Source organism: Triturus cristatus, chromosome 11 (genome assembly GCF_964204655.1).
Source record: "Triturus cristatus chromosome 11, aTriCri1.1, whole genome shotgun sequence".
Classification (NCBI taxonomy): domain Eukaryota; kingdom Metazoa; phylum Chordata; class Amphibia; order Caudata; family Salamandridae; genus Triturus; species Triturus cristatus.
Genome location: NC_140594.1, coordinates 120,789,311 through 120,815,934, shown reverse-complemented (window position 1 = coordinate 120,815,934; position 26,624 = coordinate 120,789,311). Strand labels below are relative to the sequence as shown.

At 43.5% G+C, this 26,624-nt stretch overlaps 1 protein-coding gene across 11 annotated transcripts in view; it reads left to right on the top strand.

Annotated features, from left to right (window-relative positions):
• The first annotated feature begins 334 nt into the window (after window positions 1-334).
• Window positions 335-26,624, top strand: part of DEPDC5 (DEP domain containing 5, GATOR1 subcomplex subunit) — a 628,116-nt gene continuing 601,826 nt past the window's right edge. For 5 of the 11 annotated variants that reach the window (XM_085634590.1, XM_085634587.1, XM_085634589.1 and 2 more), the window contains exons 1-4: window positions 373-466; window positions 13,862-13,967; window positions 14,812-14,899; window positions 20,730-20,776. In XM_085634590.1, the coding sequence (XP_085490716.1) occupies window positions 13,910-13,967; window positions 14,812-14,899; window positions 20,730-20,776 (193 nt within the window). In that variant the 5' untranslated portion in view covers window positions 373-466; window positions 13,862-13,909. Of the gene's footprint in view, window positions 467-13,599; window positions 13,700-13,861; window positions 13,968-14,811; window positions 14,900-20,729; window positions 20,777-26,624 lie in introns of those variants that run through there. The other 6 variants (XM_085634591.1, XM_085634584.1, XM_085634592.1 and 3 more) reach the window with 4 other exon arrangements.

Genomic DNA, 26,624 nt, shown 5'->3' with positions numbered 1-26,624 from the left:
CTTCATTACCTGCTAGAAATGCAATATATGCGTAATACAGTTGCCACAGAGTACCCTACCGGGCCCCGTAGCGCCCTTACTCCGCACCCCCCGAGCCCCGTGCCCTATTATCCAGAATGACAGGCGCGAGCGCCATCATCTGGCCCAGCCCACCGACCACAGAGTCAAGCTGTCACTTTTCTGAGCCCAGCACGCTCCACACTTGGCAGCAATCTCTGACCGGGGGAGGTTCTGACGAAGGCACGCAGGGTCCACAGCCAATGAACACACCGGATTTCTGTATAGCACACTATGATTGGCTAGGGTGCTCCAATCTAGCACTACCCCTTTCATACGACGGTCGAAATATGTTAATCCGTAGGATTGGTTGTCATGCGACCCGGAAGTGTTAACAATTATTGACAAATGGCATCTCAAAGATCAACGATGGACGCTGGACATTAAGCAGTATTCACAAACGGTCCGTGTAAGTAGCGGACAGGTGGTCAACTTAAATGAAAAGATGGTCATGGATGTGGTGTCCGTAATTCCATAATTTGGCGAGTTTACCCTTAGGGCTTCTTGTCTTTGTCGCTATTCCTGTGGAGGGTTCTTTCGCTCGTCATTTTTTTTTTCCTGACTCTTATGGAGTTTCTGCTCATTATATTGCTAGGCACGCGGGGGAAGTGTTTTGCCCAGAATCCCGGATGGCCAATCTTCCTGCTAGCCCCGAACCTGGTTTGTTGAGCATTACATTAGGCTGCTCCAGCCATTATGCCACGACCCTTACTGCTTAAGCTGTAACTTACCTGGTACAGCTCTAAATGTCCTGCAAATTTTGTGGTGTGTGCAACCTGTGACTGATTTGAGGGAGGAGGGCTGACCACGTCATTGCGGACCCTGACCTAACTGCCGGTATCATTGTAAGAGTACCCCCAACGGACGGTGCAGCTAACAGCCAAAGTAGGCTCTCCTGGGCCTGGTGTAGCACTGCCAGCCCTACTTCACCCTGCTATGACTAATGGGATGTTGTTGGGGGGCGGGGGGTAGTTGAAGCCTCTTTTCCCTAATCATGGCGCAATTTGCCTCCTGTAAACTTTTTGCTGCCTCACTGCCACACACTCAAATCTTTGCACACTCCGCCGCCTGTGTTTGCCCACAAGCGCGCCAGCCACTGTCTCTTCTACACCGCCGGACTGGTGCCTCTATCCCCGGCCTTTCGTCCCTGTGTTCTAATGACTCCTGCTATTGTAGTAATGGTGCCAACCCATTATTTCTGGGTGCCGCGCCCTGTAGTGCCTGGCATCGCAACTCCCCCGCCACACCAGATTTGAGGGAACGCCCAATGGATCCTGGCACTCCTTATCTTAAATCCTCCTTCTGGGCCGCCTCGTCTCCTCCCTAACCTGTAATTAGACCCTCTGCTGCCTCTTCTTTAAGCTGCTGAAATGTCTAAGTGAGTACTGATGAGCATTTTATTAATGGTTCAGAAATTACTTATTGAGTGCTCTGTGTTTTCACTGAGTACAGTCTAATTTAAGGCTCATTGATATTTCGTGGGCTCGGTGTTGTCTTGCTCAGAACTAATACTCATTGATACTATTCACAGATGAAAGTGCGTTAAGTCAACAAAGGTTTTAACGCTAAATGATGATGCTTTGATAATTTACAGATGTTTCATTGAGGGAGTGGTAATGTCCCATCGAGGGCTCACGGTCATGTCATTTAGGGTTTCAGGGATGTCTCATTGGGGACTAATTGCTTATTTCTGGTTGGGATAAGTCACATTTTGAAAACACCGTGGTGGCTCCTTTAGGAATCAGTAATGTCTCGTTGAGGCTTATAGTTGTCTCATTGAACATTTTTAAGTATCTCAATGAGGGCTCTTTTCGTGGGAGTTATTTCTAATCTTTCAACTTTCTGGTATATCTGTACATAGATCACTGATGAGGGGTGATTGGCTATTTAGAGATATTACGTGAACTCCTTACCACATCTGGTCTCTGCAGACATTCACTGGCACCCTCCCACAACCTTCAGCCCGCCCCACCCCTCCTCCACCTGTGGCTGAATGCACCAGTGCAGCCTTGAGGGGAGAAAGGACGCACAGGTGGTGTGAGGCAGTACGCTTAGTTCAACGAAAATGATAATAAGCCAAGCGAGGCTTTCGCTGAGCCAGACCAATCCGTCTAAGGACTAGGGGGCATATTTACAACGAGGCGATAAAAAATTATCGCCGCTTTAGCGGCCGTTTTCGGCTGAAAATTTAATAAAAATTTGATAATTTTATCGCTATATTAGCAAGGCCACGCTAACGCGTGAAACCTTGCTTTAGCGTGGGGATGTCTAACGCCCAGCTTTGCATCTCTAATGAGATGCTAAGTGGGCGTTCCTGACCTGACATGATAGGAGAAATGTCGCTAAGCGACATTTCTCCTATCATCAAGCCCCACGCTATGAAGCATAGCGTTAGGAAAAGTAGCGATAACACCTGTTATTGCTACTTTCCTAACACCTGCTTCAGGACTGACTTAGCCATGATATCCTATGGAAGGTGGATATCATGGCTAAGTTTGTGAGTCCCTATCAACTAGCTAACGTGAGATTATCGCTGGGTTTCCAGCGATAATCTCACGTTAGCCAGTTAGCGCTATGATTTTTATCGCTGATGAGATAAGCGTTGCTAATAGCACGCTATCTCAGCGATAAAAATCGGCGCTAGCCGGCGATAATTATCCGAGCACTAAGTGCGCTCAGCGATAATTTTCACCGGTTGTTGTTGATATGCCCCTAGAAGTGTATCTACAGGTTAGGTGAGGAAACAGGGATTTGTTAGCCGATAACGTCAGCATTTAAACATAAAGTCTTGGTTCTGAGGGGAATCAATTACATCTTTCAGATGTCCACTTTGTGAGGGTTCAAGTCTCTTTGAGATTTTGCAGGAAGTTTAAGTTTGCAGTGACAGCATATTGTCACTCCAATTAAGTACAGCGACCTATACTTACCTATATATACTTGCCAAAGTCGTATTTCACTCATCAATAGTTTTGCTACATCATGTACCATATTAGATAATACTTGTCATTATGTTTAAAGCCCTCTGTCAATAAAGTGTCAATATGTCTCTAAACCCAAGTCGACATCATCAAGCAAAGGAACGTACTGGAATGCCTATTGTGGGAGACCTGTAGGGAGGCAGCATTGGTTCAAAATAAGTGTTAGACTCCTTTTAAAACCTTGAAATCGTGTAGACTAAATTTAAACTTTGTAACAATTTTCTTTAGCAAAATGTACTCTACAATGCACGGAACTTCTTGCCATTTTGCAGTTTTCTTGAGGTGGGGGGATGTGGGATTGAACCTCCCCCACCCTAACCATCAGGACAGTCTGGGGTTCACTCTCTGTGTAATATGGGACCAGGTGACTACGTGTTGCCACTTTAACATTTCACAGCCGCCACTGATGCCAACAAGAATGTGAAAGTTTATATAACTAAGGCAGGAACCAAAATAAATACTCCTAAAGGGCCAATCAAGCCAAGTCTGGCGCTTCACCTGCCTGTCCACTCAATTTGTTTAAGCTTTCCCCTCACTGAATGTGCTTTCCTTGCATCAACCTGCCCCTGGTTACCCCTATGCTTGTTTCGTCTTCTGCTTCCTCTCGAACAACTTCTCTCTTCTCCTATATTGGCACTTTTTCCAACCAAGCTCCCCTCCCTCCTCTTTCGTTCATGAAATCCATCATATATCCTTGAACATATTTAGAGTCTACTGTCTCCTCTATACTTGTAACTCTACATCACCTCCTTCTCTATTTTAATAGAATTGCTGAATGTTATATGTTGTCTAGTGCTCTGTAAGAACGCAATAAAGAAAATAAAAATAATTTCTATGAATAAAAAAAATCTAGATATCTGTTTGCATTTATGTAGAGTAATCTTAGTTGGGCTGCAACTAAGTGTTATACGTCAATAGCTTTTGGGGGATGAGTCAGGATTGTGTACCTTTTATGAGGCCTTTTCATATTTGCATTACATAAAAGGAGATTACGGCCTCACTCACAAAACTTTAATCTTGGGAAAATCATACCTTACTCAGTCTTTGGGGTGCCTTTCTTTAGGTAATAAGCAGCACTTCTTCACACACAAAAGGTGTGTGCGCCAGGCCCTGAGTGATTTGCCTATAATGATGCTATTTTTGTTTAAGTACTTAAGCTATGCTTCCTGTCCATTGGTATATGGAGCAATGGTCTGATTTTTGCTCACTTTTTAAAGCTTATTTTTTATTAGTTGAGCACAAGGGGAACATTCACATTCACAAAACGTCGCCATCAGTCAGTCTTGCAACTTTACCCTCTGCTGAGAGAACCATGTTAACAATATTCCAAACCTCATTATAAGAAAATTCAGAAAATAAGTCGACTGAGCCCACATGGTGAAAGAGAGCATGCAAAGGAATACTGTCATATAGGTAGAAAAAAAAGAAGGAACAACAATCCCATCACACATACTTTCCCTGCCCAGATTCATTAACCCAGACCCCAAACCTCGGCAAATGCCCTTCATTGTGCACAACATCAAGAGCAATCCCTGTTAATTGCAAGGTTCCAAAGGAAACAAAATACACAATACTGGCTTCCACTTGTGTAGATCAGTATCTCTTCCCCCAATGTCCCAACTTGAAATTGCCAGGAAACCTCACTGATGCCATCACCCCCTTTTGTACCAGCGAATGAGGGTCTTCCATGAGTGCTCCCTTCCTTGAGAGGGACCCATAATAAGATCAGGAACGAACACAAATCAGTCTTCTATCAGCTTCACTATGTTCTGCTTTGCTTCATTCATTAAGTATTTTCCTTCTCTAGTCAATTAATTTCAAGGGCACCATCACTGAACTTCTGCCTGTTGTGGAGTCTTTACTCTTTTCGGAAGACACTCACAAAGTGTTTTTCACTAGTCAAAGTTCCATCTCATTTCGAAACCCCAGTAGACCCTGAAGCACATAATTGATATCCTCAGTAGGTGTTTGATCTGTGCGATGAACAGGCACCCACCTCCTCCCACCCATCCGAACTTAAAGCATTTCCTCTCTTCCCATATTGTCCAGGTGTTTAATCACCAGGCACAGTTTTCAAGAAGGGATGAAGGACGTAGCAACCTGGATGAGCAGCAACTGCCTGAAGCTCAACTCGGAGAAAACAGAAGTTCTCATCCTCAGCTACACCCGCTCTGCATGGGACAACACCCATGGCCCCCTGCCCTCGGAAACCCACCCACCCCTACGGGCCACGCTCCAAACCTCGGCATCCTACTCTATTTTTCGCTCACCATGAACCGTCAGAACAACGCTGTATCATCCACATGCTTCAACAGCATACTCTGTAAGACCTTCAAATGGATCCCCCCTGACTCCAGGAATACTGTCACCCACACACTCATCACCAGCAGACTGGACTACGAAAGTGCGCTCTACACTTGAATGAACGAAACACTCCTCTGCAAACTCCAGGCAGTCCAGAACGTTACAGCCAGACTCATCCTCAACATCCCACGACATGACCACATCACCCAACACCTCTGCGAGCTCCACTGGCTCCCTGTAGAAAAAAGAATAACAACTGCTCACACACGCCTACAAAGTCCTCTACAACACCGGACCCCAATACCTCAACGAAAGAATCTCCTTCCACGCCCCCAAGAGAAACCTTGGCTTTGCCGACCTAGCCTTGGCCACTGTCCCCTGCATCCACAGGGCTAGAGCAGGTGGCAGATCCTTCTCCTACATCGCAGCCAAGACCTAGAACGGACTCCTCCTCCGCATCAGATGAAGCCCGACACGGCACCTATTCAGAAAGGATCTCAAGACCTGGCTCTTTGGATGACCATGGAGCTGCTCGAACCCTCCTCCCACATCCCCCCCCCCCCCCCAGTGTCTTGAGACCCTCACGGGTGAGTAGCGCACTTCACAACCCAGATTGATTGATCTGCATTATTCCTGGCTCTCACGCCTCGTGGCTTAAAGATCTTTTCCTTACCACTTGTCCGCCATGGCTGATGACTTTACAGCCTTGAGGGGAAGTGAGACACAGCTGTTAAAAAGCCACTAATAGTGTATGGTCTTGCCTCAATATTTTGCCTGTCCCAGTGTCAGCACCCAGTGGAGTCATGCAGCGAGGATCCAGGAGTAGCACAGCCTGTTGTCAGCTGCTGTGATTGTGCTGGATTTCTCAGGGCTGATCCTCTCTCACTCCTCTCTCACTAGGGACCTCAGTTGCTCTTAAACTCCTCACAGGGTGAAAGAACAGGAGCTTGATCAGCCATCAATATCACAACCATCTTCGCCCTTCGCTGCCTCGTTTCTCGCCCACTCATAGTTTATTGTGTGGCAGCCGAGAGATATCCTAGTTTGGAGTGCTTAGATCATTGACCATGAATAAGAGCTTCAACAGGCCTACATAATCCTGACAGACACAAACTCCTGCACATTATAGCTTTGTCATATCTGGCAGTACCAAGGCCGGTAGTTTGGGAGAGGATTGAAACCTACAGAGAGTCACTAAATAAAATTAGATATTGCATTTGGTGATATCATTTGAACTTTGCTCAGCCAGGACCACTCGGAATGAAATATTACTCAAAGGGACCTCTAAGGATTAAGAAGATTTGGCTGAAACTATTCCATGTGCCTGTTTTTTTGTTGTCCGAATATGTTGGAGAGCGAATAAAGAGGAAAGATGCATTATCAGGCAGGATCACAGACCCAACTGGACTGCAAGCAAATATCCTGCACTTGAATGAAAGACCAATTGCCTCCGTATTAATGATTCTCAGTCCACAAAGGTGAACGAAATCAGAAATCTGTCTCTTAAACAATGTAAACTGTTTTGTAGCAGCAGAGTAACAGAATATTGGTTCATATTTTGTTTAGGGTGGTCTATACCGACCCAGGGCATGTTCTTCAGAAGTAGCGTCATGAAGAAAATGAAGAAATGTTTTTGGACCTTCACATTATTTCTCTTTTATATTTTAATAATGGAGCTTAGCTTTTTTGAGCAATCTTTGATGAAAATAACTTCCTCATCCTTATCTAAAGCTGTCTCCACAACTGGCGCAGATAGGGGGTCACATTGCCTATCTTAAAGTTTTCCATGTTTTTTTATAGATTTGGCAATAAGGTAGATAGACACTCCTTTACTGGGATTACAATTTGCTACCGTTCTTTCTGTAGAGAGATTACATTGGATAATACAGAAGATCCACAGGCAAGTTGCTTTCGTTAAGGGTTTCTCCTTTCTAAAAGTGCGAGGGAGAGTGTCCTTGTGGGTTGGTCCGGGCAAAGGTCACAGATTAGCTATAGGTTCTGCACATAGTTCTTCGATTCAGAACAAAGCTGTGTAGGACCTATGTCTGGAAGAAATTTTTCTTCTGCAAGATGTACTGCAGCAAGAAGACTTATTTGTCCACAAAGACGAGCAGTATGCTTACTCAACTGTTCCTTGTGCCACACAGTAGGTTGTTTTAGTTTGCATTGGTGGAAGCAATATGAGAGCCCACCTGCCTTCCATTTTGCTTTCACCAGCTCCTTGGTGCATCACCAAGGTACTACGGCCAGTAGAAGCAGCAGGCAGCAGCCAGAGCTAGAGGACTGAGAATGATTTTTTATGTTCACAATGTGATCTTCCTGTACCGGGACAGGATGATCTCAATACTGAATATCCCATGTTACCATTCTTCTACAGGGCTTTGAATCGGCAATCTATTACAAGACAACTTCCAGCGCAATATATCAATTCCTGGGTTCTATCGTCAGTACCAAGGTGGCAGTGCTCAGCGATTTCCAGAATAAATAATCCTTGATACACGGAGGAAATCTGCACGATGTTGTGCATATAGGTTAGGATCCTCCTGGTGATTGGAAGGACATTAGGTTTACCTTTCACAACTCAGACGGCATCCCTGTGACTGTGCAATTACACGGTACTATGTGGCCTCGTGTACTGATGCAGTAAAAGGTCTGTCTTGCCTGTAGCTTTGTGAAAGTTGCTTTGTAATAAAGTGCCTAACTAGGGATAGAGTTCAAAACTATGTCCTCCAAAGGATAGAAAACATATCTGCATGAGATAAGTCAGTCATCTGGTTGAGACATGGCCTGGCTTTTTGGCAGATCTATGTAGAAACATCTAACAGTACTACCTCAGTCTGTGAAAGCTGATTAAAGCAGAATACCTTTTAAATTACAATCTCTCAGAAACCTCATAGATTACAGCAAGTACACAATGAACAGGAAGATGTGCCAAACAATAATGAATTACCGGGTCCTTGCAATGTGGACTTTATTGATTTCTCGCTCAAACTGAATCAGTAGCAACGGGCAACCAACTGTCATGTCCACCCTTTCAGGTTGTATGAGAGTATATCAAGGCACAAAATATTCACCTACACAAATATTAACTCCAGAGTATCAACCACCACTGCATCTTCAAGGTAAGTATATATAAGTAAATGGAGATTATATATATACACATAAAAATATAATCTCAAGGTAAGTAGATGCTGAGTTAATCAACCAACCCTGGAAATATAATGGTAGAGTGGTAGTTGATATTGTTGCACATCAATATATATAAAAAAAACAATTTCGTGCAGAACCTCTTGTGAAGGTCCCATGTGGTAAAAGTGTCACCAATTGATCTTGGAAAAAATTGTACCAGTCTTGGTGTGGAGGATTTCAGTGACCAGTAGAGGGTCCAGTACCTCTTTTTTTAATCAAGGCTTCTTTTTATGCAGGTGTCTTGGTTCAAGTACCAAGCACAACAAATATTATTAGGCCATCCTGTCTTATATGAGCTGGGGCATGTGTAGGACAGACATCCTGTTGCTCCAGCTAAATATCCCAGGAAGAGGAGTCTTGTAGATTGGGGGCTTTTCTCTTGCTCCTCAAATTGTTTCCTCTCAAGTTCTTTGAGAGAATTCTGTTGTTTATCACTCACAATAGAGGCCTTTCTACTCTCTAGATACCTCCAGTTTTCTTAAGCTATCCTTTCAATGGTTATCTTGGCTCTCTATCTTCCTCTTATGATTCTGGTTGATTGATTCCCCCATCTCTTCTTCATTTTAACACATACTTTTATTTGGCGTTTACAATGCATTACATATTATGCAGAAGAAATGGTTCAATATTTAGTACAGTATAATTACATTGAATATTACTAAAAGCAGGACATTTCTTCATTTCGCATACAGAAGATAATGAGCTGTGATGATGAGAGGCATGCAGCCCTAATTACGTATTGTTATGATTATTACAATTTTTAATACCAAATAACAGTTCGTAGCAGAATGCTCAATTCTTCACCCTTCCATTAAAGAGGATAACACTTCAAATAAAACTTGCTTGAAGGGTCTGGTCAAAGTGGTCTACACGATAGTTGAAGAGGAGAGCCGTGAGGGGCACGGGGGGAGAGGGAAGGGAGTGGGGGAAAGGAGAGAGGAAGGAATAAGGGGTTGAGATGGGATAGAAGAGAAAGACGACAAAGGTGGCATAGTTGCTATTTTTAGTAGAATGCATTCAGCAGCACTAGTTATACATTTGTGGCGGTCCAGACCCTATTTACACTAATTAGTAGTGACGTTACTTTTGAATTGTTGCATCAATTGAGCTCATTCCAGTAAAATTGTTTTCTTCCAAAGTCCTCTATGCTCCTCTCTTTCAAGAGCTTCTATTTCTACCTTGGCCCATCGTATTACCTCTTCCCCCCAAGCTCCTTTTCTCGGGGCTGAGTGAGATTTCCAACGCTGTGTGAGCAGTCTTTTGGCCAGTATTAAAGAAAGATCAGTGAAATGGCGTAACCCCCATATCGTCTTCATATCCACCAATATGTTGTATATATTTTTAAAACTTCTGTATTTTCCCCTCTTTAATATATGTTTTTAAATAATACTTTTATTTATATTTTATTTGGTTTTATGCACGTAAAAAACATAAAAGGAAAGGGTACAAAACCATTGATGGTCAGGATCTGGTCCACATTTAAATGTGGTAATATTGAGTAAAGAAAGGCCTGAAAAACATAGTCACATCATGTATAGGATCCTTTACATCATCTGTAAAGGTACCAATTATCAGTTCTGAACATCCCAGACTACATTCGGGCTCCTCATCTGATGCACCTGGTCACACATCAGTAGACTAAAAAGGGTACCTTCTTGCTCCTGTGATAAGGAAATGCCTTGTAACACACTAACCCTTGAGAGTCCTTGGGGAGGGAACTAGAGGAAAGGGGCACACAGAGCGAGCTGGCCTCCATCCTAACATGAATACACAAATGAAGCTGCTCTGAGTATGACTAACCGAAACTCAGGAGATAATAAGTGAGAGTTCTGGCATCTCACAAAAAGTGAAGGACTGTCCTCCCACACCACCTGGTGTCATGCTTCATCATTGGCAGTCCTCGCTCTTTAAAAACTTGGTTTGATAGAGAGCGGGCCTACACCTGGAGACAGGGAGGCACTTCTAAAACTAAGTGAGGGCTTGTGATAGTAAGTGAAAGTCTAAAAATCAGTATAATTGCCAAAATACATTTATTCAAATAGGCAATTATATGATATTTAAAAATAGAAGAAGGGTGACAGAGGGAAGTTATTACCCCATCACCGCAGTGGTTAAGGTTGTCGACGTTGTTTCCGCCTTTATGGCCCAAAGGGTCCGCGGCATTCATCAGGACGGGAAAATTAAAGATAAATGGGCTTCTATCTTACCAAAATATTAGTATGAAGTTACCACTGGGTAGGTTGACCTGTGTCCCCCTCTACCTGAGATGATTTCCTGAAACTTGTAAACATAATGAAAAAGGGAGATTGGCATCAAAAATTTTGGTCAAAGAGAAAGATTGCCCCACATGCATTACTCATACATATAGTGGCTATTTGTGTTTAACATGTTTCACTGCAAACGTAAAACATACGCAGTTTAATCTTGCAAATGAATGTGAGACTAGCTCACAAGCTTACCCTAGTCAAGCTTCCCACACATCCCATGAGAGGAGAGTGAAGGAGAGAACCCTGTAGTCAAACTCTGGAAGAAATAGAAACATAAGGAAATGCTTGCCTGCAATTCCTTGGGCCTTGCAGACCCTTCTCTCGAGGGTGGCACAATGATCCATCGCACCCATTTAGTTGCTGGAGCACGGCGGCATTGCATTTTGCAATCCAGGATCCCAGCCCAGTCAGTGTTTGAGCCCTTCTAGGTCCCCTGATTCGTCCTGTATTCCCAGTAAGACGATCTCGGGTGTGAGAACTTCTGGGATACTACTCGCAATCAACGGTGTTTGCTGCACATATTTCCAAAGTGGTTGAATACAGGGACATTTGCATGTGATGTGCATAAATAACCGGATCGGACTGTCTCCTTCAATCCTATTTTCCATAACCTTTTAGGAGTTTAGCAGATTCTATGAAGAAATTGAAACTGGATCAGGCAGAGTCTATATGACATCGTCAAGCATTGCAACGTCATTTTAGCCTTCATCCACAAGGCATCGTCTAGAAGCTCAAGTCCGCCTTCCACTTTTCATGCAGGTGGGGAGTGGGGTCGAGGCCTTTTAATACCATTGAGCGATAGGTTTGTGGTTTGCTGCCTCTGCCCAAAATCCCATCATAAATTTGAATTTTATAGTTTTGAATTCCGACGGGACTAACATTGCTGGTCGATATTTATCTAAGTTTAGTATATGCTTATGTCCAATTTTTTTTTTAACTTTTGTAGAAACGACTATATTTTTGTGAAATGATGGTATACTTTGTCCCTACTGATACTATTGTGTAGATGTGAGCTGTATAACATGTTTTTTACGCTTATTTTTATTGATTGCAACTATTCATTATTTTCTTGTAAAGTGCTCTGATGCTTATTCTGGCCTTATACACCCCATATAAAACCTCACATAGAGTAGATCAGTGGTTCCTTCAGAGCACCAATAAGGATATACTTTATGGTGCAGCGATGCCTAAAACCGAGTTGCTTGTACATCCTCCAGTCCCAAGACACACCTCTGCAGTGTGAGTAAGGTACCAACATTGTTTCTTGAATGAACTAATAACAAACCATTTTCACATGAGAACCTTTCAGCGCATGTGTTTTAATAATCGTGTGATCTCCACGAAGAGAAGGCCAGATATGAGAGAATTTGATGTATAACAAATAGATGTTTTTTCCCCTGATGTGTATCGTCATGAATCCCATCAAACACGTGTATCTTTTTGTGCACATTTTTTCTTCATCTGAAATTGTATGTGGGCCTGTGCCCGAAGGGACAGGAAAAATTAATTCACATATTGTGGGAGTTCTCAAAATGAGTACAAGTTTGACATTTGTTCTCTAAGCCTCCTTCCCCTGTGCCATCTTCCACTTTGACTCTATAGGTAAGTGGTTATGCAGTAAGATGGAACTCTTTGGTGTCCACTCAGCAAAGGGCTGATAGCCTTCCAAGTTTTGCAAGTGAGAGCCAGAATGGAGGACATTTTAGAAACAACAGATTGGTCATCTGTGTCAAACGTTCTGTTGTACATTTATTGAAGACATTCGTGTGGTTCTTTTGTAAGCCTGTTGATTGTGCTGCTAATTATTTGGTGAATGTGATATACACATACATAATAGGATTCAGGTGTTGAAATAGAATCCATATTGAACTACCCAATGTATCGAGAAATGTAGTTAATATCTAATGAGTTAAAACAATTTTCTTAAAGATACAAACCTATTATCTCTACACTGTATCTAAATCGCCATAATCTGTTTTAGGCCTGTCATAGACACAACATTAAGCAAAAGTCCCAATTAAAATGCATACATATATGGAGGGGCTTTGGGTCAGCCCTCTTCATCCAGTGGCCTGTTAAGTGATCCACATTTTGCTTCTGTCCACCGCAGCATACAACCTAGGGTAGTGGTCTCCCCTCTTCATCCATTGGCTCTCTTGCACAGTGAGTGGGGGATAACCTGATACAATGTGCACATCTACCTAAGAAGAAGTCCATTTCAGTGCCAGGACTGGTAGAACAATAGTTGACTTGTAAATGTTTTTTGACATTCTTTATGTTAGCATTTTTTTAGTCATCCTTGTGTGTTTAAACTTGTTTTTTCATGTTACAGTATTTAAAATATATTTTCTTTGCACTAAGATAAATCATGTTTTCTTGTGATGTGAATTAAAACTGAAAAGGGTTTCTATACCTGCCTGCTAGGAAGCACCCATGCTATTGTATTCAAATTATAAGTGAGGATGAACTTTTATTTTATTGATTTTTTTGATAGCAATAATAGGGCAATCCAAGGGGTTGTGGGCAGTGGCATGTTGTTGTTTTTATTTTTGTGACATAAGCTTTCAATGAACGATAAAAGAAAAATAGCAATCACTCCAACTTCTCGGGGCACACCCATTAGCTTTCTGAGTTTTTAAATCGAATTCGAAAAACAAAATGGGGCTGAGGTTTCGGAGAGTGCCAATTGTGAAAACATGTAATGTTTTCTTTTTCATAAATGAGGAACCTGGTTCAGATGGCTTTCATGATTGAGAATGTTTGAAGAACAGTCTCTGGTTGAAGACACAGCAAAAAAAACAGTGGTCGTTCCTAAGGCAAAAAAAAACAACCCTTCCATTGCTTTGGTCACCCTGCCCTATAGCTCTGGGCTCTCAGAGACCATTGTGCAACATTGGAGAAGAGGTATGGCTTCACTGAAACCCCGCTTCATTCCGCCAGTTTAAGATTGGGACAGAATGTGTTTCTGGGAAGAGGTCATGAACTCTTTGGCTGTGGGCAGTGGTTTTGGACTTTTGCTTTTTGACTCAACAACTCTCTGTGTTTTCCTGTTTTCATTCCACGCAGGCAGAATGCCCTACCTTCTGTCACGTAAGAGCAACTAGAACGAGCAACATGAGAACTAACAAAGTTTACAAGCTGGTCATCCACAAGAAGGGCTTTGGGGGCAGTGGTAGGTACCGGCAGTGAATATTTTTGTTAAATGTTCTCTTAAGAGCTAACCATATTGGTGCTGCTCATTTGGCTGGATGGAATTGGGAGCTGGCTATAAGAAACACCAATAAACGCCTGAGCTTAATGCATATAAATATGTCCTAATATGATGTTCTTAATGCACAGTTCTAACATTCCCATACCTCAGGTCCCCATGCCACAAATGTAGTGGGACGTGTTCTAGATACATTTTCTCAAGTCCAGTGCAAACTTTAGCAAAAGTGCCTATTGGGGATATGCAAATATTCTGTCAGTGAATTGTTTAAGAAAGTCTTAGGATCTTTTCTGGAGTTTACTAACTGCATTGTTTTTCTTGAGTGGAAACTCGAGTTTTGTCGGTCACAGTACTTAGAATGCTCTACCATCTAAATAAAAGACTTTACATCAAGGGGTTGTGGGAAGAAGGGCATAGTTTGTGACTGGCGTATTTATTGACATTATGAACGTTAAGTATGGTCTTTGTCCACCAACTATACAGATAAAGGGGGAAATCTTGGTACATTTTGTGGCGAGACTTCCCCCTTTTGCTATGTATATACTTTTCTCTTGTTTTAAAATGAAACGTTATTAAACAAGCACCAGACGAAGATGAATCATCTATAAAATGGGACCATGTATTATATTGTATTTCAGACATATATATTTTACAATGTCACCCAATCAAAATACCTTTCCTTCAACATTTGTCAGTCCTTTAGAAGGTTCAGTGCTATAAGAACTGTAGTAAGCCAGTATCTGGCTATTGTGGTGAATATTTGGTGACTGTTCATACTGCTTGTCCATAAGTGCTGTCTGTTTTTCAGATGACGAGCTGGTGGTGAACCCCAAGGTGTTTCAGCACATAAAGCTGGGCGACCTAGTAGAGATTGCTCATCCAAACGACGAGTATAGGTGAGTATGTCTCCATTGTTGCTTTTGGATGCTTTGCAGGTAGCTGTCAAGGTTTGAAAGACTGGACACAAAGGCTTCTTGACTGTCTGAGTGAGAGAGAGTAGAATAATGGGTAAAGGATGGAGGTAACAATGGAAATGACGGGTTTCAATACTTGCCTCCAAAGGGTGAGATTTTTTTGTCCATCCTCTCTCCTGCAGTTTCATTTCATTGAATTCATTCTTTCAACCATTTAAATATTGGGTCTAAAGCTTTGCAAAAGAGGCTGGACGCAGTCGTAGTTTTTTTTTATCTCAAACATACATTTTCAATTTTTATGTAATGACTTAAACTGATGTTTAAACTGTTTGTTAGCACTCCCACATTTAGCATGTAAGTGCATTGGGGCTCAGGGTGATAAAATAAATGTCCCTGGGTCATACAGTTTGACTAACAGTGAAAGTAGATATTTGAACCTCTTGGTTTCATTATTCACTACTTCACTGCCTCTTGAGCACCACTCATCCACCGTACGCTTCAATCAGATTAAACTGTGTGACCTACTTTGCTAGTTCCCTAAAAGCGGTTGCCCCTTAATCACCATTTTGGTTGGTTGTACTCTGTTTATTCAGCCATTTGGTATTGCAATATTGTGGCCATAACATGTTTTTGCACCTACATCAACTCCTTTTCCCTCACTAAAGGGTGTACGTCTCATCACACAGTCACTCTGCTGCCTCAGTTCACTACCTCTCCAAGGCAGTGCTTCACAGGTTTTTATACTTAACAAGATAGGAAATACAATTAGTATTGCATACATCTAGAGATTAGTGCAGCATTGATCTTTGCAGTAACAGACAGAAACGTGGCTCGTCGAGGCCTCTAAACCCACCATTGCTACTGCCATCCCCTCAGGTTATCGGATCTTGAGAAAGGATCGTGCTGTTGGCAAGGGCGGTGGAGTTGTAATTATTTTTTAAAATGACATCTCCTGCAACATAGTCACTATAGGAAAGTTTGACGGAGCTGAATGCTTAGGTTTCCATTGTGTACTATCAGTACACCAATCCCTGTCTGGAGTCTTAATATATAGACCCCCTGGGCCAGCCCTGAATTTCCTCAATTCTATCAATGAGTTAATCTCACCCCTAGTCCTCAAGTATAAGCACTTCCTGGAACTGGGAGACTTCAATATTCATATGGACAAACCAGCAGAGCAAGAGACCTTCTCACTGACTGAGTCCCTTGCCACCTTCAATCTGTCCCCTTATGTTTGCCACCCCACAGATGATAAGGGTCACACCCTCGATCAGATTTTTTCTAACACAGAGCTCCAAATAGATGTGCCTTTCCCTTTAGTATGGTCAGATCATTACTTGATAGATTTCAAGGTGTGTAGGTTGGTAAGATGCCCTCAATCGCTTGGGAAGCAGAGAGCAACTACCTGAAGACCCTTCCATCTAATTACTCCAACTGCCCTGAGCAAAGCGCTAGTCCATCACCCGCTTTCATTTAGTGGCAATCTGGAGAGGGATGCTCTCTGCTTGGAGAACTGGCTGCAGCAATGCTCCCAAGCGCTTGCTCCTACCTCCACCTGCTCTTCCAAGTCAGCTAGAATTTCTGCCGCATGGTTCAGTTAAGCTCTTAGGCAGAGCAAAAGCGCCTGCAAGCGTCTGGAAAGAGTATGGTGTAATTTTTTTTTTTAACTCAGAGGACAAAGAAATCTATAAACAAGCCTTAAAAGTCCATCATAATAAAATCTATGAGGTAAAAAAACTTTTTTTTCTCCAAAATTGAGTCATCTGGTAACAAAAGCAAGGAATTTTTCAAAATTGTGAAAGACTTTTCCTCCTAGAATGCGACTGCCAGGCCTTTTACTCCTATTATGGAATGGACAAGCCAACTTGCCTCATTCTTCCAAGATAAGATCAAAAAATATCCAAGACCCCTTCGTGGAGACCCTCCCGGTTGAGGGATGGAGCACAGAATCCCTAACACCTGGATCTCCCGTGGAGGGTCCATCTTTGTCACAGTTTCCCTTTCTTCTAATGGAGACTTCCTTGGAGAATATGAAAGGCCTTAAGTCAGGCTCCTACACGGACCCCTGCCCAGCAAAAGTCCTGGCTTCGGTGGCCGAGGTCATTAACCCAGCTGCTAATATTGTCCTTAACTCCTCGCTGAGGACTGACCTGGTGCCATGCAGATGGAAAAATGCTAAAATTCTACCGCTGCTAAAAAAAAGCCTTCTGCCGACCCTTTGGTGGCTTCCAACTATAGACCTATTTCACTCCTCCCGTTTTTTTCTAAAGCCCTAGAGAAATATGTGAACTTAGTCATTATGGATTACGTGGAAACAAATAACCTTTTCCACCAGAGCCAGTCCAGTTTTAGATCTAATTTCAGCACAGAGACAGCTCTGCTTGAAATTTCGGAGTCCATTAAGGAGAAGGTAGTGTGGTGGTAAAGTGGTGTTGATTTTGCTGGACCTCTCCACGGCCTTTGATACCGTGCCATATGTCCAACTCCTGCATAGATTACAGGAGTGCAGCCTTGGTGGCACGGTGCTTAAGTGGCTCTCCTCCTTTTTGGAGGATAGATACCAAGAGGTCTAGTCCCCTCCTTTCGCCGCTCCCATTCCCCATATGAAGGTGGGTGTCCCTCAGGGTTCTATTTTGAGCTCAACACTTTTCAGCCTCTACATGTCCCCCCTTGCTCCCTTGACGTAGGCTTGCTGTGCGATAATAATCTCCTATGCTGATGACACGCAGCTTCTTAATTTAACAGTTGTACCTCGGCACTCCTACTATTTATCTTTTCATTTAAACTCTTATTCTGAGCATCAGTTTTACATACATATCAGGCAGCTCAAATCACAGGAAAAACAGATTGTTGCATTTGAAATTGCATAAATTTAATGGGTTGGACCATTGCATATCAGTGTATTCTTTGATTAAACATTTATACATGAAGAAACAGCATGGTCCGGAGACTCGGCCAACCTCAGAGGGAAGTGCGGATTCGGTTCATGGCAAGAACTTGCCAGTGGCTTAACACAGCCCTGAACTTACTCGCGACAAAACTTGGAATTTTAAAGAGACATATTATAGTCCTGTAAATTGATGGGCAGACCCTTTGGCCAAATCGACAACTTTATGTGACGCATGAGTCACAAAAGATAGAAAGGACATCTATATATAAAGCAGGACGAGCCCACTTCCCGGTTCTCTAGTCCACTTGCTTTTTGACTAAAACATCTAGAAATACTTATTTATACACCCTTTCCTGGGACCGGTTGGCCACGTCATAAATAACCTCAGCAGACATCACGCTGTATCTTTAGTTCCTCCAGGCCTTTTGAATACTACAATGAGGCATAGGGCCTACACCTATTTCAGAGCTTTCATTGGCCAGCAAACTATTGGAGGAGCTACTCGCGTATTTCAGTTCAAGCCTTGAAAAAGGTACAGATGTAACAAAACATTTAGTCGGCTGTTGTGAGTTTTTTTCTTCATCTCCAGACCATGCTGTTTCTTCATGTATAAATGTTTAGAACAAATGTTTAATCAAAGAATACATTGATATGCAATGGTCCAAACTATTAAATGTATGCAGTTTCAAATGCAACGATCTGTTTTTCCTGTGATTTGAGCTGCCTGATATGTATGTAAAACTGATGCTCAGAATACGAGTTTAAATGAAAAGATAAATAATAGGAGTGCCGAGGCACAACTGTTAAATTGAGCTTTAACACTGGAACCTGGTTAGATTTTCAAGCACCTACACCCTGGGTAGTGGGGTGTCCTGCTACCTCGAGTGGCACAGAGACTTGTGTTGTAGAGAATCTGAAATAGTATTACGCTACCCACATTGATTTTTTTTTTTCTTGTTTTGAGGTGCAACGTCTTATGGCACTACTACCCCTGCTTATTTTGACACGCAGCTTCTGTTTACATGTGATAAGGGCGAGGACTTTGTAGGGGAGAAGATCAATAAATGCCTGACTGGGGTTTTCACATGGCTCAGAGAGAATCAACTTAAATGTCATCCAGAGAAATCAAAGATAATTTTCTTCGGCTCTCCATCTCAGGGCGAGTGGAAACAATGGTGGCCATCAGACATGTCACAGCCCCTCGCCTCGGTTAACACAGTGAAGAACCTGGGTATTAAGTTGGATGATACCCTGTCCATGAAAGCCCAAATCCAGTCTGTCGCAGGATCTTGTTTTGATCTCCTGCGGATGCTCAAGAAATGTCTCCCCCCTCCTGCCTCTCACCCACAGGAAGACTGTGGTCCAAGCCCTCATTGTCTCAAGGTTGGACTATGTAAATGCCCTATACCTATGCCGCCCGGAGTACTTCCTGAACAGACTACAGGTGGTCCAGAATGCGGCCGCCAGGGCGGTCCTCATGCTTGGACCAAGAACTCGGATCTCACCTCACCTGAAAGCTTTGCATTGGCTTCCTGTCCGGAAAGGAATCTGCTTTAAAGCCTTGGTTCTGGCTTTTAAGGCTTTACAAGGTACGGGCGCACACTATCTTAGGAGAGTCACACAATATATTCCCTGCAGAACCCTGAGGTCATCTTCACGGCATTAGGCGGTTATCCCTAAGTTTTCTCACACCCGTACTGGAGGTAGCTCTTTCCAAGTTCAGGTTGCCCGAGTCTGAAACCTCGTGCCGGTAACACTTAGACAGGTGTTGGACCTACTCACCTTTAGGAAGCTGCTGAAAACCTGGCTGTTCCAGCAACAGCCTTAAGGCTTTTTCCCCTTCAGGGACAGAAACAGTCCAGCTCCGAGGTTCATTAGCGCCGGGACACTCTGCCTGAGTAGCTGTGTTCTTTACAAATACCCTTTAAAATAAAATAACAGTAATGGAAAATGAAAATATCAAATGAGGACATATGTAAAATGTATTTTATAAAGCAGTTTCAAAGTAAGCATTGATTGCAGACCTTCTTTTGAAATGGTGGAAATTGAGTTCTAAAACAGAAGCAATGACAGATAATTTCCCTGCAAAAATGCATTTTCTGTATGTACTCTACTAGTAAATGTGATAATTTCCCAAAGCCGTGCTACGCAGTTTATCACCCTCAGAAAGTTGAAAGGTTGAGTTGACCCTACCAGGATATGAACATGTGTCCTTCAGGTCTCTGGGTAGGAGGTACCCGGCCCACCGAGGTATTTTAACAATTACAAGGATGATGATTTATGGACTTTCCGACCTGAAGGTATGAATGCCCCGTTTGTAATCATGCCTAGTTAGTTCATAAAGTGAATATAACCTTGTAAACAATGGTGGTATTTATTTTTAGCTGGATTATATAGTGCTCATGAGTCAACATTTGGGTTATTCAAAGTACTGCACACCTCTTTGGAGAGAGTCGGACAGTGCGGAAACACAAAACTTGAAATGTATCTATTTTTATGCGTGATTACCACAACCGTGACATAAGTAAGCAATTCAGGCCATAGATGTAACATTGTGCAAATACAGCCACCTCCAAAGCCTCTTGTAACGAGAGGTACAGAAAGCTGAAGCTCAGCCTCTGAGCCACTCATCGGGCAAGAGATACAGGCACAGGGTTGAGGGAGTTCCTAGTAAAACCCTGGCAGAGGGAGCTGCCTACCAGGCTTAAGATAAACAAGAAATTCAGGAATGGGGAGAGGATGCTGCCAGCAGAGCTTATATTACAGGTATCAGGAGAGGGGCAGCCTTTTGTAACCCAATCTAGAGAGAGGTGGCAGGGCCAAAGTAAAATAGGGCATGGAAGCCTGGAGGGGTGAAGGGGAACTTTCTGTTCAAGAAAGGAACATTTTATTGCTCCTATTATTGCATTTCATGTTTTACAGCCCCCTGCTGCTCCAGGTCAAGTCATTAAAAGAAGATCTTCAGAAAGGTAAGATTTTGGTACTTCAGCTCTCTCACCTCATTTCCAGTTCTTCCAAATCCTCGACCATCTTAATTCTCACATTCTTCCTCCCCTTCTCTGACTGTCCCTCCTTATTGGTATGTTTAGGCTTATCTACACTTTTCAATCTTTGGGAGACCGAATATAAAAGTCTATGTCCCATCTCTATGACATACTTTTTTCATTCTAGCTTTTCATGCCATCATATTCTATGCAATCTTTGAAGTGCAAAAGATTTCATAAAGTAGGACGAATACTTGGTTAGCTGTTTGAGAATTTCTGGAAATTGCTTGCATGTGAATAGTGTTTAAATAGGATACAGTTTGGTGATCTTGCAACCAGGGAAAACTGTTGGCAAGGCGCTGTCCATTAGATTGCGTGGAATCGGACTGGAAAACCAGTAGAGATTCTCCTATGATATGTGAAAGATGACATAGCATGGGACATGACGTAATAAAGTCCATCGATTCCATGATGTGGGATGCAAGATAATGCAAACGAGCAGAATCCATGACCTGGGGATATTGCATGGTACAATGAAATTATTTCATTGTATGGGATATGGTATGATATGATGGAGAAATCCTATCACATGATAACATTGAGAGACTCCATGGCTGGAGACAATCACTTAATATGAAGGAGCAGATCCTTGTCATGGGACGTCACATACAATGGAAAGATTCCATGAATGGCATATGACATGACATATGATGGAGCGATTCGGTGACATGGGTTATGACATGATATAATAAAACTATTCTATGAAAAGGGATATGGCGTGATACAATACGACTGAGAGATCCCATGATAGGGGAAATGGCACAACATGATAAAATGATACCACATTATGGAATGACGTGGTACAATCTAGCAATTCCATGATGTGGAATATGACATGATATAATATATTGAAGCACTTACAAGATACTGTGTTGGGCATGAAAATCATTTAGGGATTTCATAACATTGGATATGACATGATCAAATGGTTTTATTCCATGCCTTGACTTGACAATAGAAAGATTCCATAGTATGGCATAATACATAACATGATATGATGCAGTGATTCCATGACATGGTATGTTGATGTGAAATATTTCATGTCTCGAAATGACAAGATATGATGGATCAATTCATTGATGTGGGGAATAGCATGATACTATGGAGTGACTCTATATATTCACTGACAAAACCTCGTTTAAAATGACATTGTAATTGGGTGAAAATTTCAGCGACAATTCACCAATCATAGTTATCTCAAATAACTATAACTCGTACCCTAAGGTAACTGTAACGCATGCCCCTTCCATGCACCGTCTTTTAATCAATGATCTAATTTCAAATGTTGCAGTGATGTTATCAATGATATTTAGAACTTCTTATGTGTGTTATAATATGTGGGGTAATTAGCTGTGCGTGGCGAGGGCGTGAGTTATAGTTAACTTAGGGCACAAGTTATAGTTAATTTAACTGGTATATTTCAGTTTTTTTTCTTTTTTTAGTTTAAAAGATTACATTGTCACTGAAATTGCCCCCAACGCTAATGCCATTTTAACCTATGTGTTTTCTGTGAATTTATTGGTTCTTTTTTAACCTAAAGTAATATTTTATTACCATATGGAAAGCCATTCCCGCACTGCGCAGGGCCACAGCCGTGCGCGGCGTGGGATTGGCCATGGGGCATGGCCTGTGGTCAAGCCCTCTTCCAACTCCTCGCAGGCAAGCAACCCCTCACCGTACACAGCTTTTGGCCAAACGTGACATTGGGTTGTCCGCAGGTCTTGTCCTGGGGCCGCGCCTTGTGTCTAACCCCCTGCCTGCAGCCAACCCCACCTTTGGCCAGGCCCCATCAACCCCCCTTAGACGGCCAACCCCCACCGTGCACATCCTTTGCCGTGCGCTGTATGGGGTTGGCTGTGCCCTTCGTCCAGCCCCTCACAGACAAGCAACTCCACGCCATGCACGGCCGTCAAACATGCGTAGTTAGTCTCGTATATCCTGACCACACTCAGCCAGACTAATTGACTTTGTCAAAGAGTGAAAACACCAACATATCAAAATATACAAATTTAACCTATTGGATTAATAGTGATTATTATAAAAAAATGTTTAATAAATAGATTTCAACATTTTTCTTCATGTTGCAGGTAGCCAATCAGAGTGTTTGCTTCCTCAGGAACCTTACTTCTGGGGAAATGAGTAAACCCAAGGGGGAAAAAAGGTCCCTAGGCCAATCAGAACATTCCATTTTTTTAAATTGGGTAGGAAGGACTCTTGTGAGAGTCTCATGAACCCAATCGTCCAGATATACAAATGTTTTTGATCCCTAATTTCTTAAAAACTATTGAAAGGATTTACACCAAACCACGATCTATCTCCATGTCAAATTTGGTGTAATTCCATTCAGCAGGTTTCGCATTAGCACTGTTTTAAAGAGTCTTTGGGAAATGCATGGGTATATTGCTTTTTAGGGGCCCCCTTTTTTCTCACCCACTCTGAAAGAGCTGAGGTGGATAAACATTTTTTGAGCAACTTTTGTGAAGATTTGTCTAGCGGTACCAAATTCATAAGAAAAACAAAAAAGGCTCTTCGTAATGAAACGCAGACCTAACTTTAACTACTCACTGAGAACTGCCAGTGGGTATTGGTGGGTATATCTATGTATGTATGTGTATATACAGACATACATACATACATATATATATATATATATATATATATATATAACTACTAGCGGCCTACTTTGTCTAGTTCTGCATTGAAAGTTTCGGGGTGATCCGTCATCCGGGGGCTGAGAAAAAGAGGTGAGGGTCAAAAAATGTGCGTTCCCCATAGAGACTTTAGATACGACTACAGCCCAACTGCTTAACAGAATTACACCTAATTTGGCAGAACACTAGTTCTTGGTCCAGAACACACATAACATGTATATTTGCAAAGTGCACGTTCACCCAGAAGGATATCTTGGCGCTGAATAACAGATGTTTATTGTGACCCAACTCAATGGTACTCCTTTTATCTACTTCAGAAGGATGAAAGGCTGAGTGAACCCGCCAGGATTGTGACCATGAGGTCAAACAGAGGCCCCTACAGTGGATGAATTGGTCCACTAAGCCACCAGAGCCCTTTGTGTGATTCTGTGTAAATGTGTTAAATAGTTTTATAGTTGTTAAAAAAAAAAAGATTTATAGATATCTACGGATGCAAATCCTCCCAGGATCTGACAGATCTCAAGTTGAGATCTGAATGGTGGCCAACACTTCAACCAGGAAGTGTTGGCAGCCGCCTTGGGACTCAGACTCGTCAGAGTCCCAAGAAAAAAGGTGAAAAAAACCCATAAAGGGGCAGGGTACTCCTACCCTGACCCTTTGGCCTGGTGGTGGGGAACCCCAGGGAAAAAAAAACAAGCACGGTCTACCGCCTTTGTTTTCTATATGCCCCCCTAGTGGGGCATGTCAGGTCCTAAAGGGGTGTGCTCATGTCCCCCACCTCCAGGCTGATTTCAGCCCCAGGGACCCCATTCCCAAAGCCCGTATGAATGAATTAAAGGGGAAGGGGCCCCCCCGGGGCCGACCACCTCCCTGGGGCACACCCATACATATTTTGGGGGAGGGAGGCCAGGCAGTCCCACTCCAGTTCTGTATTCAACCCTGGAGTCCACCAACTCCCCGGGGGCCAGGCTGATGGTAAATGGGACAGGGGACTCCCCAGGCCATTTATGGCCCTGGGGACCGCCACCCCACCCCCCAGGGCACAACCATACATTTTTAAAAGGAGGAGAGCGCGCAGCCGCCCTCCTAGAGCCATAATTTGCCCTTGGGACCCCACCCCCCAGTGCCAGGCTCAGCTATGCCCAGGGCCCCCCCTCTCCCCCAGGGACATATCGATTTACTTGCTCATGCTAATGCGGGTAATAACCTCAGTTTGTCCTCGCTTGGTAGGAGCAATTGAAAGCTCCTGCCCAGCGAGAGCAAACAGAAAGGGCTTGATTACGATCCTGGCGGATGGGGTACTGTCACAAACGTGAAGTATATCCCATCCACCGTGTTACAAGTTCCATAGGATAAAATGAAATTGTAATTTGGTTGACAGGATATCTGTCACGTTTGTGACCGAGTAACCCTGTCTGCTAAGATTGTAATCTGGTCCAGTAAGTCCTCTCCCAGCAGGCGGTAGCAGAAAAATTGCTCTCGCCCGCTTGGAGTGGACATTTATTTTGTTTACCTGCCCGCTGTCAAGTGGGCAGGGAAATTGCTCCCACACTCAGGGAACAGAATGTTTTGCTGCTCCCTGCGTGCGGGAGCAATTCCAGCTCCTGCTGGAGACGGGGAGCCACCTGGGGCCGCAGGGACATTGGGGCTCCCTCGTGGCTTCTAAATAAGAGGCAGTGGGCGTCCTGGGTAAGCTCCAGAGCACCCACCATTGACTGACTAGTCCCCGGGGATGAGGTCCCCGGGGCCGAAATGAGTCCGGGGAGTGGAGCCGCGTAGCTCTCTCTGCCATTTTTATTTGTCCAGACCCCGATATTGGCCTGGAGAGGAGGGCTGCATGCTCCTCTTCCCCTTAAGCATAAGGTCCGGCCCCGGGAAATGGAGTCCCCAGGGCCCAAATTGGCCTGAGGAGGGGGGGGGCATGTGCCCCTCCCCCTTTTAATTATAAAGTGGGTGCACTGGATGGGCTCCTGGGCACCCACCATTTACTGGGCGGACCCTGGGAATGGGGTCCCTGGGGCCAATATTGACCTGGAGAGGGGACTGCGTCCCCATTTATAATTAGGCTGCGTACCCTCCTTCCCCATAATTTAAGCAATGGGCCCTGGGGGATGGGGTCCCTGGGGCCAAATACGGTCCGGGGAAGGTGGCCAGTACCCTCCTCCCTCATAAAAAGGTGGCAGGCCATTGGGGATGGGGTCGCCCGGGGAGTAGAGACTGCATGCCCCCCATCTGTGTTGACTGCCTATGGGGGGGGTTGGCTGCATGCTGGCGGTAGCCCGCAGGCCAGGCCATGTGACCAACCCACTGCTGCCCATGGGCAAAGGCCATGAACAACATGGAGTTGACTGCATGCGGCCAAACCTCTACCGCACATGGCTGAAGGCCGTACGTGTGCAGCATGGGGTTGGCTGCATGCGGGGGCTTAGCTGCAGGCCAGACCCTGTGGCCAACCCCCTACTGCGAATGGCTTAAGCCCGTGCTCGACGTGGGGTTGATGCGTGTGGTCAATCCCCTGCCACACACGGACGAAGGCTATATGAACATGGGGTTGGCTGCATGTGGGGCATTGGCCGAAGGACCAGGCCCGGTCCTGCAGCAAACTCTGCTGCGCAGCAGAGGTTGGATTAATGTATGGTAATTAAATATTACTTTGCGTTTAAAAAAACCATAGAAATTCACTTAAAAAAGCAAAGGTTACAGGGACATTAAAGTGAGGAATATAATTTTGAAAAAAAATGTCGAAATTCAATGAAAAAAACAAAGGTTACAGGGACGTTATAGTTAGGTTCACATTTTACACACACAGAACCATAGAAATTCAGCAGTTGTAGTTAGTTATCTGAAGAAACTATAACTCATGCCCTAAGGTAACTATAACTCACTCCTTTGCCATGTACTGCTAATTACCCCACATATTACATCACTCATGACATCTTCTGTGACACCATTGATATCACTGCAACATCTGCAATAAAAGTATCGATGAGTAAACCGTGCATTGCAGGGGCATGAGTTATAATTATAGTTATGTGTATGTAAAATGTTAACCTAAATATAACGTCCCTGTAACCTTAGTTCTTTTTTCAGTGTGTGTGTGTGTGTGTGTGTGTGTACACACA